General features: G+C 38.4%; 1 protein-coding gene across 1 annotated transcript in view; it reads left to right on the forward strand.

Annotated features, from left to right (window-relative positions):
- The first annotated feature begins 750 nt into the window (after positions 1-750).
- The window catches only part of USP14 (ubiquitin specific peptidase 14), a 50824-nt gene continuing 30245 nt past the window's right edge, over positions 751-21329 (forward strand). The window contains exons 1-3 of the mRNA XM_030336147.2: positions 751-934; positions 6172-6317; positions 9432-9464. Of these exons, the coding sequence (XP_030192007.1) occupies positions 919-934; positions 6172-6317; positions 9432-9464 (195 nt within the window). The 5' untranslated portion in view covers positions 751-918. The remainder of the gene's footprint in view (positions 935-6171; positions 6318-9431; positions 9465-21329) is intronic.

Below are 21329 nucleotides of genomic sequence, written 5' to 3' on the forward strand. Positions count from 1 at the left end.
ATTTCTTTGAAATTTTTCCTTTCATTTACAGGCCTTCTTCTCATCTAGAAAGCTTGAATTTCCCTCTCCCAGGATAATTTAGAGTTTGAAGAGGCCTCAGAAACCATGTATTCAAATTCTCTCTGTTTCCTGGGGGAACAGGTCCAAGACCACTAAGTGGAGGGCTACAGGTAACTCCCGACTATCTTAGGGCATTTTTTCTATCTTACTGGATCCAACCTACTGTTGTTAAAAACAACAGTAATACGTTACAATCAAGGCTGACCTATCTCCGCAGTATGCAAAGCTTTTTGACACGCATTTGTCACAAAATCCAGAGAGGGAGAGTTGGATATTTTTATTAATAAGCAGACAGACTCAGGTGAGGGGCGGAGCAAGGCCTCTCTCAGCTCTTCTCCCGCCTATATTAACAAGAAAAAAAATGCCCGTCTCGAGCCGAACCACTGTTTCAAAAAAAGGGAGAAAGACTTTTTAAAAAAGACAGCCGCCAGAAAACCAACTTTGCACTCCGGCGGGAACCAGGCAGGGCGAGGCCAGGCCCACTTTGAGGTGGGCGCTGGGCAGCGGCGTGCATTGCGCAGGCGTGCACCTGTAAAGGTGCAGGGGCCACAGGCTCGCGTTTGCCCGCCCCCGCCTCGCGCGCCCCCGCCTCTCCTGGCTTTCCATGCAGTAGGCCCCGCCTCGCCGGCTCTGCGCCGGGTCTTCTCCTGCAGTTGCCCTGTGGCTCCGTGGGCGGGTAAACTGCGTGTTGCTGCGTCATCGTCAGTGGCCGGTTTGAATGAGACTCTCGTCGCACCCGTGCTGCCGCCACTACCGCGCCTCCGCCTTGGCCGCCGCCACAGCTTCATCGCGTCCCTTTCCCTTCGACGCCCTTGCCAGGCCCAGCCTTCCTGCGCCGCCGCCGCCCTTTGTGCCGCCATGCCGCTTTATTCAGGTGAGCTCTCTGCTCGCCCTGCGGTTCCGTTCTGTGCTAGGCCTCTGAGTAGGCCTGGCCTTCAGGCCGGGCACCCGGCTAAGCACGGGACGGGGGAGGGGATCGGGAAGGCGTGCGTCGGGGTGACTGCGGCGTGGCGATGACCCTGGCCCCTTTCTCTCTGTCCGCTATTTCTGAGCTCTGCAGCTTGAGGGACTGCTGCCCCTCCTGGTCCTGGGTGGGTGGGGGAGTGGAGATGGGGAGCGCAAGTCAGCCACTTGGAGTGGTGACTCTGCAGAATAGTTTCTGTCGCTGTCCTAGTGAACCGGGAGAGGTGAGGGTGTGTCCTGAGGCACCCGGGAACAGGCTAGAGGTGTAGCGGGGCTTTTCTTGGGCTCATTAGTGGTAGCTGTGGAAGGGAGGGGTAAGGGCGGGATGGAAGGACCGGAGATGGAAGGTTAGCTTCATCGTGCTTGGGGTTTCTGTCAGTAGCTTCCCATAGCTTACCCTTTGCAGCCTTTGGCTCAGGCACCCTTTTTATACCAATTTCAGTTTTATCCTGAGGCATACTGCGAACTTTTTGCTTTGCTTTCATTTCATCAGACGTTACATTGGGCTTCTGTGTCTGAAGCATAGCGTTAGCGTTGAGACTTAGATGAATACAGATATCCACAGGCGTCGTTTCCTTTTAAATGGCGTTTGACAGTTTTTGTTTTATTTTATTTTGCTCCAAGGTATTGGCCAGGGATCACATTTTCACTTAGTTCATGGCCCTTGCTGTTTCTTAGTCTTATTCAAAATGGCACCTGAAATGTATGTAGTGGCTTCGGTTAGCTATGGATGTGTGATTCATTGGCCATTCCTGACTTTATCATGATTCCTTTATTGAAGATTCAGCATTTTCAAAGAATGGTATGAAACAAAGGAATAATGTTTAATCTCGAGGTTGATTCTTGATGTTCTAGAATCTTGAATGCTTTAATGATTGCTCTATGTCTTTCTAAAGCCATGATTAACAGTAGAATGGTACTTGAAATATTCTGTTTATGCAATGTAGAACTGAGGGGTTATCAATTAAGTAATGGCAATAAATACCAGTGTATGCTAATATGTAAACACACCACCAACATCTCTCTGTTCCCCTAAAAAATACTTAATATTCACCAAACTTTCTATCTTAAACATTAAGTTCTATCTTAAATATTTAATCATATCTTTTCCTTATTTCCAAAATGAGAGAATTGGGGTAGATTTCCAAGGTTTCTTCCTTTGACTTCTCCATTTTGAGATTCTGTATATCAGGTTCTGCAAAAACCTCTATATTAAAATGAGAACGTTTTAAGTACCATTTCATAAGTTTTAGTAAAAAATTAAATATCCAGATTTGTATATGGGTAAGGATAAGTGCCATAAAAATTAATATGTATACCTGGCACAAATCTAGTGTTTTTATAACGTTGCTTTGTTTCAATCTTCAACATAATCCTGTGATACTGGTAGGATTCTCTTTGATGGGTGAGCAAAAAATTAAAGTAACTTGTTCATGGTGACACAGCTAAGTCAATTTCAGATGGGTTCTTCATTATTTCTTAAATTTTTTTTTTAAATTGTTTTTGAGAGAGAGAGAGAGACAAGGCATGAGCAGGGGAGGGGCAGAGAGTGAGGGAGACACAGAATCTGAAGAAGGCTGCAGGCTCTGAGCTGTCAGCACAGAGCCAGACATGGGGCTTGAGCTCACAAACCGTGAGATCATGACCTGAGCCAAGTCGCACACTCAACCAACTGAGCCACCCACGTGCCCCTCTTCTTCATTATTTCTAATACTGTTTTGGTTTTGTCCTGTTTTTTTTCTTGTGCTGTTGTTCTATGTTCCTTGCTTATTTCAAGATTACAGTTGTGCCCTCTTCAAACCCATTTCCCCACCTGCTGCTAGAGTGATAACAATGTTCAAAATAGACTGAAGTGGCCTTAAAAAAAACCTTTCAGGAATTTTACATTTCTATAACATAAAGCCCAACGCCTGTATGTTTTAGCATGACTTATTTATCTTTCTTGACTTGATCCTTGGCCAGTTTCCAGTTCCAGCTTCTTACCCCTCTGGGAATTACTTAAATCTCAGAACACATAATGCAGTTTTATGCTTTTGATGTTTTTCTTATCTTTTCCAGGAATGCTTATATATCCAAAGTGTCTGGATAACATCTAATTTTTTCTTTGAGACTCAACTCAAAGTTGATAGCCAAAGGCACCCCTATAACTATTAGTTAAGCATCTGACTCTTGATTTCAGCTCAGGTCATGATCTCATAGCTAATGAGATCAAGTCCCTCATTGGGCTCTGTGCAGCTGGTGTGGAGGCTGCTTGGGATTCTCGCCCTCTCTGTCTGCCCCTCCCCGGCTTGCGTGTGTGCTGTCTCTCAAAAATAAATAAATAAACATGTTAAAAAAAAAAAGTTGTGGGCACCTGGGTGGCTCAGTCGATTGAGCATCCGACTTCAGCTCAGGTCATGATCTCGCAGTCTGTGAGTTTGAGTCCCGTGTAGGGCTCTGTGCTGACAGCTCAGAGCCTGGAGCCTGCTTTGGAGTCTGTGTCTCCCTCTCTCTCTGCCCCTCCCCTGCTCATGCTCTGTCTCTCCCTGTCTCAAAAATAAACATAAAAAAAAAAAATTAAAAAAAGTTGATAGTTGTAACTAAAAGTTACCACTTTTTCCAGGAAATTGTTCTTCACTCATGAAGCTTTCCTTTGTGATCTTGGAGCATTTATAATATTTATATGGTATTGTTAATTATTTTAACTTTTTCTCCTCCAGTCTCTCTTCTTAATAGAGTCAATGTTCATAGAGTCTCCCAAATACTTGTTACTGGGCTTATTGAATGAATGCTAAACACATTAATTGAATTGGTGAAAGAATTGGGATTTATAGTAAGGATTAGTTGTTCATATTTTGGTCTTATAGGAAAACAGACAACTATTGTGAGATTTTCATTTGAATAGGTGTGAAGTTTTCAGTGGAAACCAACTATTACTTCTTAAGTATTTTAATTTTTTTTTAATGTTTATTAATTTTTGACAGAGACCGAGCGTGAGTGGGGGAGAGGTAGAGAGAAAGAGAGGGAGACACAGAATCCGAAGCAGGCTCCAGGCTCTGAGCTGCCAGCACAGAGCCCGATGTGGGGCTCAAACTCCGGGACCGTGAGATCATGACCCAAGCCAAAGTCAGACGCCTAACCGACTGAGCCACCCAGGCCCCCCTCTTTTTATGTATTTTAAAAGTTAGCTCTTTTTTGAGGCAGATTGAAATTTTTTTATCATAAGATAAATATATGTAACATAAAATACTATTTTAAAAAATGTTTATTAAACATTTTTTTTTTTTACCATTTTAATTTATTTTTGAGAGCTAGAGACAGAATGTGAGTGGGGTAGGGGTAGAGAGAGAGGGAGACCACAGAATCTGAAGCAGGCTCCAGGCTCTGAGTTGTGAGCACAGAGCCCGATGTGGCGCCAGAACCCACAAACCATGAGATCATGACCTGAGCTGAAGTCAGACGCCCTACTGACTGAGCCACCCAGGCACCCCTAAAAAATATTTATTTTTGGGAGAGAAGAGTGTGTGCACATGCACAACATTGGGGGGAGAGTTGGGGACAGAGGATCCAAAGCAGCAGGCTCTGCACTGACAGTATAGAGCCTGATGCAGGGCGGAACTCACAAACCATGAGATCTTGACCTGAGCCCAAGTCGGACACTTAAGCGACTGAGCCACCCAGGTGCCCCTATTTTAACCATTTTTAAGTGTACCTTTTTTTTTGGCATTAAGTACATTCACAGTGTTGTGTGACCATCATCACTGTCTACCTTCAGAACTTTTTCATGTTCCTAGACTGAAACTCTGTACCTTTTAAAGATAACTCTGCATTTCCCCTCACCCACAACTCCTGGCAGCCTCCATTCTACTTTCTGTCTCTATGAATTTGACTACTGTAGGTACCTTACATAAGGGAAATCATAGTATCTGTCCTTTTGTATCTGGCTTATTTTGCTTAGTGTATCATCCATGTTGTATAGCAGGTGTAAGAATTTCATTACTTTTAATTTTTTTTATCTTAGAGTACACGCATAGACAAGGTGGGGAGAGGGGTAGAGGGACAGAGAAAGAATCATAGGTAGGCTCCACGCTCAGCAGGGAGCCTGATCTGGGGCTCAGTCCTATGACCCTGGGATATGACTTGAGCCTAAATCAAGGGTCACATGCTCAACTGACTGAGTCACCTAGGCACCCCTGAATTTCATTACTTTTTAAAGCTGAATACTGTCCATTGTATGTCTGTACCGTATTTTGTTCATCTGTCGATGGATACTTGGATTGCTCACATCTTTTAGGTTATTCAGAATAATGTGCTGTAAACACTGGGTGTACAAATATTCATTTGAGTCCTTGCTTCACACTTTTGGGTATATATTTAGAAATGGAATTGCTGGATCACATGGTAAGTTTAATTTTTTGAAGACCCTCCATACCTTTTCCACAGTGGCTGTACTGTATTTTATATTCCCATCAGGAATATAAAGGGTTCTAGTTTATTTACATCCTCAGCAGCACTTGGTATTTTCTTTCTCTTCTTCTTTTTTAATACCCATCCAAATGATTAAAGTAGGATTTTTTAATAATTTAATTGTATCTTTGGATTTTTCTTAATATTTGACCACTTCTGGCTTAGGAACCACACCTTTCAATTCTCCCATGGAGCTTTTCTTATAATCCAGAATCTGTATTCCTTGACCTGTTTTAAATATGCTTTATTTTTACAAGCATTTTTTTCTTCTCTCAAATTATCTTTCTAAACTTTCTTTTTCTTTTCCAGTTGTATGTACTAATTTTAATAGTTGCTTAGTTAAACATATTTTGAAGTCCTTGAACCTCATTCTGGGAAGTATTTCAGTGTGATCATATTTTGCTGAGATTATTAGGGTAGGATTCAGAAGACTTGAATATTTACTATTTTGTGATGTTAGTGAATCAGTCATGTTAAGACCCCATTTCTGTGTCAAGTAGGAAGTTGGGTTAGATTCATTTAAATTTTATTCAGGACCTACTGCATTCACATCATTCCTGATAAGGTAGGCATTGTGAGCATATTAAGAGGAATGACAGGCTAGTTCTTGAAAGCCAAACTAATAGGTTCCCTGGGGATCTTCTAAATCTAACGTCCTGTTATTTTATAAATTAAAAAAGTAAATTATGGTTTTATTTCCAGTTACTGTGAAATGGGGAAAGGAGAAGTTTGAAGGTGTAGAACTGAACACTGATGAACCACCAATGGTGTTCAAAGCTCAGCTTTTTGCACTGACTGGAGTCCAGCCAGCCAGACAGAAAGTTATGGTGAAAGGAGGAACGTTGAAGGTAAAGTCCAATTTTCATTATATGATATTATATAATGACTGGAAAGACCAGAAAATGCAGCAGTTGAGGTATTTTATTTGGTGAGAGTATATAGTCTATGAGATTAAAGTGGTTTTATTCATGTTATTGTAGGAAAGAACATTAAAGCATCATCAAAATTTTTATTTTAAAATGCATTGTATCAGAATACTCCTGGGGGGTCAGAGGAGTGTGGAACTTTCCATGTATCTCTGTTTGGATTTTTTTCCTGTGAGGGTGTGTTAAAAGTATTTTGTTTAGACAAATACAAAAATCTGTGTATATATCCTTAGTAATTTTCTGTTATAGGAGTGGAGAAAATTTTATCTCTGTTAGAAATATGGAAGTTGCTTAAAAGGAAAAGACCACAAGGTATTTTTGTACATACATTCAAATGTTGTAAATCAAAGTATTACAACATCTTTACCAAAGTCCCAGTTCTGGAATACTGGAAAACTGTTAATTTTTTCTTTTGGCCTGTTTTGCATTCTACTCATTAAAAAGGAGCTCCTATCACTTAAGAGTAATTACTGTCTAACACCTACTTGGTGACAAAAAATTTTGCTTAAAAAGAGCAGGGAACATAATTTTCCCTTGGAATGATCACATTGACTACAATTACGAGTTTAAGCTTACTGGCATCATTGGTGATGGGCCACAAAAAGATGCAAGTATTATTGTTTGTAATACTATGTACGTATAGTTTTAAAAAGGTACTATCCTCAAGAGTTAGGTATGAAATACTGAAGAGCTGTAGGTAACTATAGAGATAGGGCTTGGTTGCCCCTGTAAGCTGGGCAGTAAGAGATTTTGGTGAAGAAAACATTGTTTTCCCTCCAAGTTACAGTATGAGCTTTTGGTCATTAGGGAGGTTGGTAACCTAATTTGTGATGAGCTGTATACTGGTGGTGTACTGTGGAGAATTACAGAAAAATGGTAATTAAATGAAACTGACTACTAATAGTTATCACTTACTGAATACTTACTCTGTTCCAGTCTTTTATTTTCTTTAATTCTCACCTATATGTATTTTAAAAATGAGAATAAATGTGTTTTATAATTTCATAAATGAGAAAACTTAGTATCAGAGAGATTATTATTATTTTAAGTGTTTATTTTTGAGAGGGAAGGAGGAAGGAGCAGAAAGAGAGGGAGACAGAGGATCCAGAAGTGGGCTCTGCACTCATAGTAGAGAGCCTGATGCGGGACTCGAACTCGAACCGTGAGATCATGACCTGAGCTCATGTCCATCTTTAACAAGCTGAGCCTCCCAGGCGCCCCAGTGTCGGAGAGATTTAAGTAATATATAGTAAGGCACCAGAAGATTTACAAGTCAGGCAGATCTGGGTTCATTTTCCAATTTTGTGTGAGCTCAGATAACTAAGTGATCTGAGGGAGCATATATAGTTACCATTCCTTATGATTTGTAGTAATAACCCTTAAACTGAGAAGGGCATTTAGGAAGTTACTGTTGTGCTTTGAAGCAGGGTGTCCAGAGAGCTAATTAGTGGCACCATCAAAGGGAAGCATATTGAGTGCCTGGCATTTTCAGTAAAAGGGAAGGAGTAACATATGTGGAGTTTAAGAAACAAAATAGATGAACATAGGTGAAGGGAAGAAAAAATAAAATAATAAAAACAGAGGGAGGCAAACCATAAGAGATTCTTCACTTTAGAGAACAAACTGAGGGTTGTAGGAGGGGAGGTTCGTGGGAGGGTTGGGCTAAATGGGTAATGGGCATTAAGGAGGTGCTTGTGGTGAGCACTGGGTGTTGTATATAAATGATGAATGAATCACTAAATTTACTCCTGAAACCAATACTACACTTTATGTTAACTAACTTGAGTTTAAATAAGTTTTGGAAGTAAAAAAAAAAAAGGAAAAGTACTGAGGTTAGGCAAAATACCTGTGGGCCAATCATGGCATGAAAAAATACCTGGTTTTAATTGAATATATTGAGGTGAAAGTATTTAATTGCTTCATAGATGTGAAATTTAGGATTTGAAAAACATTTGTAGACACAGCAGATATTATTAAGGGTTAGTTTGCCTTTGGTAATCCTGGTATAATTTTTTCTTAATGTTTATTTATTTTTGGGGGAGAGAGTGTGAGTGGGGGAGGTGCTGAGAGGGAGAGGGACAGAGGATCTGAAGTGGGCTCTGCACTGACAACAGAGAGCCTGATGTGGGGCTCAAACTCATGACTTGAGCCAAAGTTGGAAGTTAGACACTTAACCAACTGAGCTACCCAGGCATCTCCCTGGTATAATTTTTAATAGCACTTTGATTCCTAAGAATCTACTTTTGGTAATAAATTATATAATTGTTCTAATTATGTAGATCTTATTTTATAAATTACTCTTCATTCCTGTCCTGTAAGCTAGTTATTAGCTTTGCTAGTTGCATACATGCAACAAACATGCAAAAAAATTAGTATCTGTCATCAATTAAATGTTTTTTAGTCTTTTTGGAACTGTTAGGTTTATTGTCTTTTAGATTGTGGCTTTTGTAGTTTAAGCAATTGTTAGACTTACTGGCTTTAAGACTGTGCATGTGTGCCCTTGTGTGTGAGAGTGGAGGAGGGGCAGAGAGAGAGGGAGACTGAGAATCCCAAGCAGGCTTCCACTGTCAGTGCAGAGCCCGAAGTGGGGCCCCCATCCCAGGAACTGTGAGATCATGACTTGAACTGAAATCAAGAGTTGGGATGCTCAACCCACTAAGCCAGCCAGGTGCCACCCCCCCCCCCCAAGTATTTTTGATTATAGTAATTTTAAGTAAAATGTACATAAAGAAAAAACTGTTTTGGAGTAGCTTTGTTTGTTTTTTAAAGTATATTTCTTTTGAGAGAGAGCGGGGGAGGGGCAGAGAGAGAAGAGAGAGAGAATCCCAAGTAGGTTCCACACTGTCAGTGCAGAGCCCAACATGGGGCTTGAATCCATCAACTGTGAGATCATGACCTGAGCTGAAATCAAGAGTCAGACACTTAGCTGACTGAGCCACCCAGGTGCCCCTGGATACCTTTAAAATTAGTTGATTATTAGAATATGTTCAATTTATACAGCCGTGGTTAAATGTTTTTTATTTGTCTTTAAAACAGGATGATGATTGGGGAAACATCAAAATAAAAAATGTAAGTATTATCGTAACACTTACTATAATGCAATTTCTTAATTATTATACCAAAATACATTCTAAATGCCTTTTTCCATATATATGTATATATATGTTCCAGCACTATCTGTTGAAAATACTTTCCTTTTCCCGTTGACTCATCTTGGAGTCTTTCTTGAAAATCACTTGGAGTTTTATTTTTGGACTCCTGTGTCATTGATACATTTTATTACAACTTAGTTACTAAAATTTGTAAGTCTTGAAATGAGATTAAGTTCTCCAACCTCTGCCAGAATATTTTAGCTTCTTTGCATTTTCTTATAATTTTAGAATAAGTCTGTTAATTTTTACAAACGGACTCCTGGAATTTTGAGATTGTATTGGTTCTGTAGTTCATTTTGGGGAGAATGGGCATCTTCCTATTGAGTATTAAAATGCTTAACTATGATGTACTCTATTTAGGCCTTTATATTCTCTTAGAATTGTGTAGCTTCTCTGTGTAGATAGAGATCTTCATGGTTTTTGTTAGATTCTTGGAGTGTAGTGTTTCTTGGCTGTTGAAATGATATTTTAAAAAAATTTTGTTTTCTAGTTCATGGGTAGATCGGTTTATTTTTATCCTGACCTTACTAAATTCACTTAATACTTTGAGTAGTTACTTTCTAAAATTTTTTTTTTTCAACGTTTATTTATTTTTGGGACAGAGAGAGACAGAGCATGAACGGGGGAGGGGCAGAGAGAGAGGGAGACACAGAATCGGACACAGGCTCCAGGCTCCGAGCCATCAGCCCAGAGCCTGACGCGGGGCTCGAACTCACGGACCGCGAGATCGTGACCTGGCTGAAGTCGGACGCTTAACCGACTGCGCCACCCAGGCGCCCCTGAGTAGTTACTTTCTAGATCCCCTTGGGGCTTTTTATGTACATACGCATGTTTTCTGCAAATAGAGTTATTTTTACTTCTTCCTTTCCAGTCTTTAAGATTTGTTTCTTTTTATTGCCGTACTTCCCTGGGCTAGGACTTCTAACACATTGTTGAATAGAAAGTGATGAAAATGGGCATCTTTGTTTTATCCTAGCTCATTCATTTCATGAAGACCTTTTAAATTATGAATGGCTGTTGAATTTTGTTAAGTGCTTTTTGTGGTTATTAAAAAGGTCATATGATTTTCCTACTTTATTCTGATAATCTGGTTAGTCTTCTTGATTTTTAATTGTTAAACCTGGCATTCCTGGGATGTGTGGCTTTCATACTTTTTGGTGTTTGTGACCCCATTTATACTCTATTATTATTTCTAAACCCCAAAGAGTTTTATATATGTGAGTTATATCTATTTTTTTTTTTTTTTTAAATTTTTTTTTTTTTTCAACATTTATTTATTTTTTGGGACAGAGAGAGACAGAGCATGAACGGGGGAGGGGCAGAGAGAGAGGGAGACACAGAATCGGAAGCAGGCTCCAGGCTCTGAGCCATCAGCCCAGAGCCCGACGCGGGGCTCGAACTCACGGACCGCGAGATCGTGACCTGGCTGAAGTTGGACGCTTAACCGACTGCGCCACCCAGGCGCCCCTAGTTATATCTATTGATATATTAGAAATTAAAACTGAAATTAAACTATTTAGAAATAACAATAACAGACGCATTACATGTTAATTTTTTTTTTAATGTTTTCCAAAAAATACATGAAATGACTGGCAGTGTTCTGTGTTTTTGCAAATCTCTTTAAAAGCTAGCTTAATTAGAAGATAATTGAACTCTCATATTTGTTTCTGCATTCAGTATGTTGTGATATGTTTTGGTTGAAGTATTTATAAGAAATCTGGCCTCACATAGTCAAATAGTGGGAAAAGGGAGTGGTCTTTTAAGATAAAATCGTGAACGTTCTTCTTTCCTAGTACACCAGAACTTAACATGTGATAGTTTATAATTGGTTAGTTTGTGGTAGAAACCACATCAGTGACCTTTCCAACATAAACATCTATTTGTCTGTTTTGCACTTACAATGGATCTTAATTCTTGTGCATGATTTTGTAACATCATGTATTGGTCATTTGGAAAATACTCGTTTCCTAAGTTTTTTAGATCTTACATATGTTAATGTATTTTAATATACAATACCAAAAAATGGCATTCATTAATATCACCACCAACCTCAACAGTACATAGAGCTGCCAAGTACCTAGTGACAGATGTAACATTATAATTTTCACTCAGAAGCTCTAATTTTGTCATCAACTATAGTCAGTTTTTCCTAAGGCATCAAGCTCACTTCATTTATTTTTGAGAAGATATTGGCTAAATAGTCAAGTATAAAAACCCATAATTTGTAGTTGTTGTAAGTAAAAATGGTATTTCATTACAAAAGCAACTACTCCAGGGGTGCCTGGGTGGCTCAGTCGGTTAACCATCCAACTTTGGCTCGGGTTATGATCTCACGGTTCATGAGTTCCAGCCCTGCATCGGGCTATGTGCTGACAGCTCAGAGTCTGGAGCCTGCTTTGGAATCTGTGTCTCCCTCCCTCTCTGCCCCTCCCCCCCCTTCTCTCTCTCTCTCTCTCTCTCTCTCTCAAAAATAAACATTAAAAAAAATTAAAAAGAAAGCAACGAATTAGTTGCTAGAACTAGTTTGCAACTCAGATGTTTATGAAAGCTTATCCTGAAGAAAATAATCATACTTTGGTATGCAGATGTGTTGTTTTCATTGATTTTATTTTTTAAATAGATTTTGTTTTTTAGAACAGTTTTAGGTTCATAGCAAAAACTAAGTGGAAGATACAGAGCTTTCCCACATATCCTCCTCCCTACACATGCAGAGCCTTCTCCATTACCAACATCCCCTACACATAATTTGGCACATTTGTTGTAATTGATCAGCATGCATTGACACATCATTGGTACCCAAATCCATGGTTTACATTAGGTTTCACTCTTGGTGTTGCACACCCTGTGAGTTTGGACAAATGTATAATGACATGTATTCCCTAATATGGTATCATTATAGAATAGTTTTACTGTCCCCCCCCCCCCCCCCCACTCCCAAATTCTGTATGCTGTGCCTGATCCCTTCTTCCCTTCAAACCCTCTGATAACCATTGATATTTTCATTGTCTCACGGTTTGGCCTTTTTCCAGAATGTCCTATATTGGAATCCTACAGTATGTGGACTTTTCAGATTGACTTCTTTCACTTAGTAATCTACATTTAAGTTTCCTTCATGTCTTTTCATGGCTTTGATCAGTTCTTTTTAGCGATGAATAATAGTACATTTTCTGGATATACCACAGTTTATTCACCTCCTGAAGGAGATCTTGGTTGCCAGAAGTTAAGTTTTTTTTTTTAATTTTTTTTATTGGATGCTTTCCATTCCATAGCACAGAATATGAAAAAGGAATGTACTCAAAGGTTGAGATTTAATAATCATTTTTACCAGTTCATTTGATGTCATTACTTTGATATGTGTTAAACTGTTAAAATTTTTTGCACTATTAGTGCAAGTGTCTGCACAATGAACAAGGGACAGTAACTTCCTTGGTATTATGAAAACAGCTTTGATTGTGTTGACTCTGTGAAAGAATTTTAGAGGGGTTGACAAACACTTGGAGAACGGGACAAACCCATTAAATCATGTATTTATCTCATTTATATATTGCTGGATTTTATTTTCTCATTTTTAAATTATTACTATTTTTTTAATGTTTATTTTTGAGAGAGCGCAAGTGGGAGAGGAGCGGAGAGAGAGGGAGATACAGAACCTGAAGCAGCTCCAGCTCTGAGCTGTTAGCACAAAGCCTGACTCAGGCCTCAAACTCACAGACCATGAGATCATGACCTGAGCTGATGTTGGATGCTCAACCAACAGAGCCATCCAGGCGTCCTTCATTTTTTTAAAAAGGATATTCATATATATGTTCATGAGGAATATTAGTATTTTTATTTGGGGATGTATTCCCTCCCCTTTCTTTTCTAAATGAGTTTGTGTAAGATTAGTATTATTTCTGTAAGTACTTGATAGAATTCATGGATAAATTATCTGGACCTGGATTTTCTATGTTGGAATTTGATTAATACTCAGTTTCTTTAATAGATACAGGGTATTTAGATTTTCTCTTTTTTATGTCCATTTTGGTGATTTTTCTCTTTGAGAAAATTTGTTTAAATATATGGAATTTATTGGCATAATAGTCATTGCCAGAATAATCATTAATTATTCTTTTGTATTTATCTTTATTTGTTGATATTCCCCCTCTTCATTCCTGATACTAATGTGTCTTTGCTTTTTTTGGGGGGAGGGTGGTTAGTGTTGCTAAGGATTTATCAGTTAATCTTTTCAATTTTTGACTTTGTTGATATATTACTTATTTTCTATTTTATTGATACCTACTTTTTAAATTATTTCCATTTTTCCTACCTTGGATTTACATTGCTTCATTTTATTGCTTTTTAAGGTGTGTGCTTAAATCATGGACTTTTTTTTATATCTTCTTTGTTCATGTAGACACTTAAAATTATTTATCTTTAATTACTTGTGGTTGTATCCACAACTTTTGGTATACTATGTTTTTATTATGCAGTTAAATATTTTCTTATTTCTGTTTTTTTTGACTGATTGTTTAGAACTATGTTGTTTCATCTCCAGTTATTTGGGCCTCTTAGTATAAAGAGTCCTAAGATGATGTTTTTGAACTGCTGCTCTAGGGTTTATATTACATATCTTTTTTTTTTTTTAATTTTTTTTTTTTAACGTTTATTTATTCTTGGGACAGAGAGAGGCAGAGCATGAACGGGGGAGGGGCAGAGAGAGAGGGAGACACAGAATCGGAAACAGGCTCCAGGCTCCGAGCCATCAGCCCAGAGCCCGACGCGGGGCTCGAACTCACGGACCGTGAGATCGTGACCTGGCTGAAGTCGGACGCTTAACCGACTGCGCCACCCAGGCGCCCCTACATATCTTTAACTTATCTGCCTTAAATAACAAATGACTTCAAGTATAATGTAAGATTTTTCTGATAGTATACTTCCACTTTTCTGGTCTTTGCTGCTATTGTCATACAATTTATTTCTACATGTTAGAAATCTTATACTTGATTCCTATTTTTGCTTTAAATAGTTATCATTTAAAGAGGTTAAAAATGTATAAAAGTCATATTTACCATTTTTGTCATTCTTCCCCTTGGATCCAAATATAAATTTCCAGCAGATACCATTTTCTCCTGCCTGAAGAACCTCTACATTTCTTGCAGAGCATATCTATGAATTTTTCTCATAGCTCATTTTGTTTTTCTGAAGAGCTCTTTCTTTATGTCACCTTCATTTTGAAAGACATTTTTGATAGGTATAGAATTCTAGATTAACACTTTTTCAGTACATGAAAACTTTTCTGATTTGCATAGTTGCTGTCATTCTTTTGTTCCTTTGCATGTAATGGTTCTAGTTTTCCTGATGCTTTTGAGATTTTTCTCATTGTTGCTTTTCAGCAATTACGTGTTTTGGAGAGGTTTTCTTTTTTTTTTTCAACGTTTTTTATTTATTTTGGGACAGAGAGAGACAGAGCATGAACGGGGGAGGGGCAGAGAGAGAGGGAGACACAGAATCAGAAACAGGCTCCAGGCTCCGAGCCATCAGCCCAGAACCTGACGCGGGGCTCGAACTCACGGACCGCGAGATCGTGACCTGGCTGAAGTCGGACGCTCAACCGACTGCGCCACCCAGGCGCCCCGGAGAGGTTTTCTTTATGTTCTGTTTGAGCTTATTGAATTTGTGGGTTTTTAGTTTTTATTGCATTTGGAAAAGTTTCAGCTGTTTCTTTAAGTATGTTTTCTGTGTGCCCTTCCTTCACTCTCTCTTTTTTTTTTTTAATGTTTATTTATTTTGAGAGAGAGAGTGAGAGAGACAGAATCTCAAGCAGGTTTCCCACTGTCACCGTGGAGGAGCCCCATGTAGGGCTTGAACCCACAAACTGAGATCATGACCCCAGCTGAAATAAGAGACGCTCAACCAACTGAGTCACCCAGGTGCCCCTCTCCTTTTTTGAGACTACAGTTAAACATATATTGGGTAGCTTTGCCCATTATACAGTTTTGGTTCCTTGAATGTGTGTGTGTGTGTGTGTGTGTGTGTGTGTGTGTGTGTGTGTGTATCCATCTTTCTCTCTTTTTTTTAAATGTTCATTTATTTTGAGAGAGAGAGGGTGCATGTGTATGAGGGAGGGCAGAGAGGGAGAGAGAGGATCCCAGGCAGGTTCCACACTCAGCACAGAGCCTAATGCGGGGCTCTATCTCAGGAACTGTGAGATCATGACTTGAGCTGAAACCAAGAGTTGGACCCCTAACCGACACAGCCACCCAGGTGCCCTGTATCTTTTCCTCTCTTGATGGATATTTGTGTTTATACTTTTTGACTATTATGAACAAAACTGCAGTGAACCTTCATTTTCCTTGAGTAAATACCTACGAGTGATGCATATTTTCATTTTCCTTGAGTAAATACCTAAGAGTGAAATTGCTGGATCATGTGGTTAAGCTATATATTTAACTTTGTAAGAAACTGCCAAATACTTTCCATAGTGGTGGTTGTACCATCGTACATTCCTGTGAACAATGTATGATGGATCCAGTTGTTCTGCATCATCACAGCATTTGATTGTTGTCAGTCATTTTTCTTTTCACCTTTGTGGTGGGTGTATAGTGATGCTTTTTTGTGGTTTTAGTTTACATTTATGTGATGACTAATGATATTGAACAGATTTCATGAGCTTATGGGCAACTTGTTTATCTTCTGTTTGTGAAACATCTGTTCAAATCTTGACCTATTTTTAATTGGATTATTTTCTTAATTGCATTTTGTATATTCTTTAAAAAAATTTTTTTTAGGGGCGCCTGGGTGGCTCAGTCGGTTGTGCGTCCGACTTCAGCTCAGGTCACGATCTCGCGGTCCGTGAGTTCGAGCCCCGCGTCGGGCTCTGGGCTGATGGCTCGGAGCCTGGAGCCTGCTTCCGATTCTGTGTCTCCCTCTCTCTCTGCCCCTCCCCCGTTCATGCTCTGTCTCTCTCTGTCTCAAAAATAGATAAACGTAAAAAAAAAATTAAAAAAAAATTTTTTTTAATGTTTATTCATTTTTGAGAGACAGTGACAGAGCTTGAGTGGGTGAGCGGCAGAGAGAGAGGGAGACACAGAATCTGAAGCAGGCTTCAGGCTCTGAGCTGTCAGCACAGAGCCTGATGGGAGGCTCGGACTCATGATGTGGGATCATGACCTGAGCCAAAGTCAGACGTCCAACCGACTGAGCCACTCAGGCGCCACCCCCCCCCCTTTTTAAATCTCTTTGCATTTTGTATATTCTTTATGTATACTGGAATCAAGTCTTTTGTGAGATACATGTGCTGTGATATTTTCTCCTAGTTTGTGTTTTTTAGTCTTTTATCTTAACGTGTTTTGTTGAGTAGTTTTAAATTTTGTTGAAGTATAATTTATCAGTTTCTTTTATGGTTTTGACTATTTGTGTCCCATCTAAGAAGTCTTTGCATGTGTCAAGGTCACAAGAGACTTCTGTTTTCTAAAACTTTTACAAGTTTTAGCTTTTATATTTAGGTATATCGTCTGTTTTGAGCAGACTCTTGTGTTTGTTGTTAACTAATGGTTGGCGGTTTATTTTTTTTTCCCATATGAGTGTTCACTGGTGAGAGCACATGTAAGTCTGTTTCTGGATTCTGTTTTGTTGGTGTGTGTATATGTACCTTTATACCAATATTCACTTCCCACAGTCTTGATTATTCAAGACGTGAAATCCAGTAATATTGTTCTTCTTTTTCAAAACTATTGGCTATTCTAAGATCTTTGCATGTCCTTTGCACTTTTTAGATTCAGCTTATTTTCTAAGAGTCTGCTGGGAGTTTGATTGGAATTACATTGATACTATATATCAAATTGGGACTTTTTTTTTTAAGCTTATTATTTTGAGAGAGAGAGTGGGGAGGGGTGAGAGAGAGGGTGAGAGAGAATTCCCATTAACAGTGGGACCATGACCTGAGCCAAAATCAAGAGTCAGATGCTTCACTGACTGAGCTACCCAGGCACCTCTCAAATTGGGACATCTTAATATCGAGTCTTCTAGTTTACAAGCAAGGTATATACCTCTCCATTATTTAGATCTTAAAATTTCTCAAAACAGTGTTTTATATTTTCAATATAGGGTCTTATACATGTTTTGTTAAATGTCAGTAAGTATTTCATGGTTTGATGCTATCATAAAGGTGTTTTTCAAATGTCATCTTTCAGCTTATTGCTAATATATAGAGGTAGAATTAATTATTGTATATGGATCTTGTGTCCTGTGATTTTGCTGATTTTTACATATTGGGGTTTAGGATAATGTAGGTTGGTATACAGTCATGTTGCAAATAAGAATGGTTTTATTTTTTCCTTTTCAATTTCCCCTTTTATTTCTCTTTTTTTCTTTGCTTTATTTCACTGGTTAGGATTTTCAGCAGTGTTGAGTAGAAGTGGTGGTTAGTAGACATCATTGCTTTTTCCCTGAATCTTAGGAGAAAAATCTCCAGTCTTGGCTGGAGTTGTTTTACAGATGTTCACCATTAGTTTGAAGAAGTTCTTTTCTGAAAGATTTTTTACACGTTTCATAGAATTCTCCAGTGAAGCTTGGAGCTTTCTTTGTGGGAAGACTTTTAGTTAAGATTTAGTGTATTGAATAAATATGGGACTGTTCAGATGGTAAATTTTCTTTTACATGAGTTTTGGCAATTAGTATCTTTTAAGGAATTGGTCCATTTAATTTACAGTTTAAATTGTTGACTTGATTGGCATAATATACTCTTAATATCCTTTAATTCTAGGGTTTGTAGTGCTATTTTCTCTCTCTCTCTCTTTTTTCTCTTGTATTGGCAAATTGTGGTTTCTCTTTTTTTCATTATCTACCCAGAGGTTTGTGTCAATTTCATTGATACCCCGCCCCCACAGAAGAATCAACTTTGCTTGTTCACTTATTATTTTAATGTTTTCACTTCTTTGCTTCATTTCCTTCTTTTACTGTTTTTTAAATTTATTTGTTTTGAGAAAGAGACAGCATGCGCAGGGGAGGGATAGAGGGAGGGAGGGAAAGAGAGAGAGAAAGAGAGAGAGAAAACCCCAAGTTGACTCCGCGCTGTCAGCACAGAGCCCAAAGTGGGGCTCCGTCTCACAAACTGTGAGATCGTGATCTGAGACAAAATCAAGAGTTGGACGCTTAACTGACTGAACCACCCAGGGGCCCCTACTTTGGTTTTAATGTATGCTTTTTCTAGCTTAATTTATTATTAATTTATTTTAAGCCTTTTGCTTGTTTAACATTTATCTCTTGCCCAATTTTTTTATTGTGTGTTTGCCTTACTGATTTTTTTTTTTAGGTGCTTTTTTATAGTGTAATTTTTTTTTCTAGTTTTTCCTTTTAAATTTTGACTGGTAATTTAAACTTGGAAGTTTTCAAGATTTTTGCAGTCAGTGACATTAGTTCTTTCATCTTTTATGTCAATTTTAGAAAATCTTCCAGGAAAGCAAGATATATTTTGGATTCACTTACATGTTTGTGTAATTATTTCATTTTTTACATCTTTAATTTGTAATTCATTTCGGGTATGGCATACCATGAGGTGAGAACTGATTATTTTTTTTTCTAAATTATTGTTTAGTTTTCCTCAACATTCTTCATTGCATAATCTATTTTCTTTAGTCTTTATTCTTTAGAAATTTCTTAGCTATTATTATGTGTATAAACTTGCTACATGAATGAATCCTTTTGTAAAGTTTCAGAAAGAAATAATTTGGAATCACATCTTTACAGTACTGTTTCCAGTCTAGAAATTGGATAGTGCTGTGAAAATGTTGGGGTTCAGGAGTGATAGGTCATGAATGAATTCTTTACATGTCTTTGATACAGAAGGGGTGGTTTTATTAAAGCACAGGGCAGGATCTGTGGGCAGAGAGAGCTGCACTGAGATGGTGAGGAGTGACAGATATATACTTTCAAGTTGCGAGGGGTTTAGGGATAGTATAAGTCTCTAAGGAATTTGGAAGCAAGGCTTCTAGGACCTTAAGGGGCTGTTAGGATAAGGTTTTTCACTACTGTCTAGTAAAACTTGGTCATGAGACTCTTTAGATGTATATCAGTGGGCTACACGCTTGGAAGATGATTGCTAACATATAGCTTGGGAGGGGGGTAGAGAGAAAGGAAGATTCCAAAGGAATTTCTTTTTTTTTTTTTTTTTTTTTTTTTTAATTTTTTTTTTTTCAACGTTTATTTATTTTTGGGACAGAGAGAGACAGAGCATGAACGGGGGAAGAGCAGAGAGAGAGGGAGACACAGAATCAGAAACAGGCTCCAGGCTCTGAGCCATCAGCCCAGAGCCTGATGCGGGGCTCGAACTCACGTACCGCGAGATCGTGACCTGGTTGAAGTCGGACGCTTAACCGACTGCGCCACCCAGGCGCCCCCAAAGGAATTTCTTTATAGGATCCTGGAGGTCAGGCTAATGTCAAGCTAAGGTTGCCTTTTTTCTATAGCAATGTATAAACACTGAGGCAGCTAATAAGCTCCTCGAGGAAGGTTCCTCTTACTGTCTTGGGGTACTTGTCAGTGGGCTATAAATTGTAAGGAATTTTCATTTTTTTCTATATTTCTTTTTAACTTTGTTGTCTACATCAATCATTACCTTCAGTTTATTATTTAGGTATGGTTTTGTTTTTGTTTTTGTTTGTATCTCTAAAGCTTTATAGGTTTTTTTTTTTTAATTAAAGTAGTACATATATCTTGTTAGGTTTACTTTTTTAAATATTTTTTTCTTTTCTATTATATTTCTAAAATTATTGCAAGTATATTCTTTTTAAGTATTTGGTTTTCTTAGGATAGTTGTCTTTGGAAAAAGATTCTTTAGTGATGGTTTAGTATTGCTTTGCCATTATCTTACAGAAAGCTTAAGTTAAAAATAACAGGTGATGGAGTGAAGGTTATTGGAGTTCAACATAGGTACTATGAAGACTGAGTTTGTTAACTTTATTAATTTTCTTTCTTTGTATTTATTTAAGTTTATTTTTTATTTTTTTAAATTTACATCCAAATTAGTTAGCATATAGTGCAACAATGATTTCAGGAGTAGATTCCTTAGTGCCCCTTCCCCATTTAGCCCATCCCCCCTCCCAAAATCCCTCCAGTAACCCTCAGTTTGTTCTCCATATTTATGAGTCTCTTATGTTTTGTCCCCCTCCCTGTTTTTATATTATTTTTGTTTCCCTTCTCTTATGTTCACCTGTTTTGTCTCTTAAAGTCCTCATCTGAGTGAAGTCATATGATTTTTGTCTTTCTCTGACTAATTGCACTTAGCATTATACCCTCTAGTTCCATCCACGTAGTTGCAAATGGCAAGATTTCATTCTTTCCGATTGCTGAGTAATACTCCATTTTGTGTGTGTGTGTGTGTGTGTGTGTGTGTGTGTGTGTGTATATACATACATACACACACACACACACACACCCCACATCTTCTTTATCCATTCATCCATTGATGGACATTTGGGCTCTTTCCATACTTTGGCTATTGTTGATAGTGCTGCTATAAACATGGGGGTGCATGTGTCCCTTCGATACAGCACACCCTGTATCCCTTGGATAAATGCCTAGTAATGCAATTGCTGGGTCGTAGGGTAGTTCTGTTTTTAGTTTTTTGAGGAACCTCCATACTGTTTTCCAGAGTGGCTGCACAAGCTTGCCTTCCCAACTTTATTAATTTTCTTAAAGGCTTTATTTTTAACTTATATACCCAACATGGGGCTCAAATTCACAGTCCCGAGATCAAGAGTTGCATGCTCCACTGACTGAGCCAGCTAGGTGCCCCAGCCTTATT

This window comes from Lynx canadensis, chromosome D3, assembly GCF_007474595.2.
Source record: "Lynx canadensis isolate LIC74 chromosome D3, mLynCan4.pri.v2, whole genome shotgun sequence".
Classification (NCBI taxonomy): Eukaryota; Metazoa; Chordata; class Mammalia; order Carnivora; family Felidae; genus Lynx; species Lynx canadensis.